At 66.2% G+C, this 1,924-nt stretch overlaps 1 protein-coding gene across 1 annotated transcript in view; it reads right to left on the bottom strand.

The window, feature by feature from the left end:
* Positions 1 to 1,924, bottom strand: part of LOC102388654 (protein NKG7-like) — a 2,332-nt gene that overhangs the window by 104 nt on the left and 304 nt on the right. The window contains exons 2-5 of the mRNA XM_025194185.1: positions 924 to 1,111; positions 655 to 801; positions 438 to 572; positions 18 to 84 (exon numbers count right to left, since the gene is read on the bottom strand). Of these exons, the coding sequence (XP_025049970.1) occupies positions 18 to 84; positions 438 to 572; positions 655 to 801; positions 924 to 1,107 (533 nt within the window). The 5' untranslated portion in view covers positions 1,108 to 1,111. The remainder of the gene's footprint in view (positions 1 to 17; positions 85 to 437; positions 573 to 654; positions 802 to 923; positions 1,112 to 1,924) is intronic.

Below are 1,924 nucleotides of genomic sequence, written 5' to 3'. Positions count from 1 at the left end.
GCACCCCCCCCCCCAGCCATTCCCAGTGGGGCCAGATGTGGCTGTAGGGGCCACGGCGGAGATGCAGCAGCAGGGTGCAGCCACCTGGGGGCAGAAACAGGAGGCAGTGTTACTTGAGACCCCGCCCACCCCTAATGCCCCACCCCTCCTGCACCCAGCACAGCCCCTTCCCCTCCCAGCCCCACCCACAAATCCTGTACCCACCCCACAACCCCATGGCCCCACCCACATGCTGTGGCCCCACCCACTCTTAGCCCTGCCCCCTCCACCCACACATGCCCACTTGCATTGGCTCCACCCTTTACACCACGCCTTTACCTCACCCCTGCACCTAGACCCCCACCCATATAGCTCCATAGGTTCCCCCCCCAGGGTCGGCCACGCCCCTTGTCCCAGGGCCACGCCCCCTGGCCCTTAGCCCCACCCTCAGGACTCACCTGCAAGCAGCAGGGCAAGAGGCCCAGCCCAGCCCAGGCTGAATGACCAGCCGAAGCTGCTCTGAACCTGGGCGGATGCGGCGGAGTCCCAGACGCCAGCTGTGAACACCACCATGGCCACCAGCCCCAGCACCCCTAGGGCAAGAGAGAGGGTGTGAGACCCCCGGCCTGCAGACCCAGGCATCCGGGGGCAGGGGGAGGGGGCAGGGAATCTTACCTGCAGCAAAGCCGACGATGGTGGCGCCTGGCCCAACGCCCGAGTCCCTGCAGGGGCAGGAGGTGACAGCAGCGACAGCCAGCACTATGTACAGCACCCCCAGCACCGCTGCCAGCGCCAGGCAGATCCGTGTGGCCTGGACTGTGCCTGTGGCACACGGCAAGTTAATGTTCTGCCCCAGAGTCAGCTGCAACTGGTGCCATTACACCCAGCCACCCACCCCAGAGCCAGCCACCCCCAGCCCTGTTCCACCCGCCTGGCCCCCGTACCGGTGACATCCCTGGAGGTGACGCAGATCTCTTGCAGTCCGGTGACGCAGACCTGCCAGAGCCCGCTGTGCCCCGTGTGCTGGGGCCCGCGGCTCAGCATCCAGTACTCGGTGCTCAGCGCCGTGAGAAGCAGCATCTCCCCTAGCCCTGCTAGCAGGCAGGCGGCCACCCCCCAGCCTGGCATGGTGCTGCTGAGACACCCCAGAGCTGGACACAGCTGCCTGGCATGGACCCAAGCAGGTGTCCAGGCTCCTGCTGCCCCCCACCCCATTCTCAGCCCCCTGGTCTCATGCCACACCCAGAGAACCCAAGTGTCCTGCCCCCCAGCCTCCCCCCCCAGGTCTCACTCCACCCAAAGAACTGAGGCATCCAGGCTCCCAGCCCCCTGCTCCCACCTCTAGGCCTCACTCCCGCACAGCGAACCCAGGTGTCTGGACACCCAGCCTGCCCTGCTCTCCCCCACACCATTTTCCCGGCACTGGTGGGGAGACGCCCCCCCCAGAGCTAGGCGCATTGTGGTGACAAAGGGATGTCCCACCTCCTGAGGTGACTCATTTCTGCTGTGAGGTGGCTAGGCCTCAGCCCGGACGCCTGAGTTCTCTGGGAGGGGGGTGGGGGCTGGTGTGAAAGTGGGGAGGCCCAGCCTGCCCTGCTCTCCCCCACACCATTTTCCCGGCACTGGTGGGGAGACGCCCCCCCCAGAGCTAGGCGCATTGTGGTGACAAAGGGATGTCCCACCTCCTGAGGTGACTCATTTCTGCTGTGAGGTGGCTAGGCCTCAGCCCGGACGCCTGAGTTCTCTGGGAGGGGGGTGGGGGCTGGTGTGAAAGTGGGGAGGAGGGTCCCCTCGACCACTTCCTGGCACTTTTCACAGGTTCCTGACGTCATTGGCAGAAGGGCGGGGAGCCCAGACACCTGGGTTCTCTGCAGCTCTGGGAGGGGACTGGGGGCTATGGGGAAGGGGCAAGGGCTGGGAGCCTGGATGCCTGGTTTCTGTGCCG

This window comes from Alligator sinensis, unplaced genomic scaffold (assembly GCF_000455745.1).
Source record: "Alligator sinensis unplaced genomic scaffold, ASM45574v1 scaffold1434_1, whole genome shotgun sequence".
Taxonomy (NCBI): Eukaryota; Metazoa; Chordata; order Crocodylia; family Alligatoridae; genus Alligator; species Alligator sinensis.
This window is presented reverse-complemented; position numbering and strand designations above follow the sequence as displayed.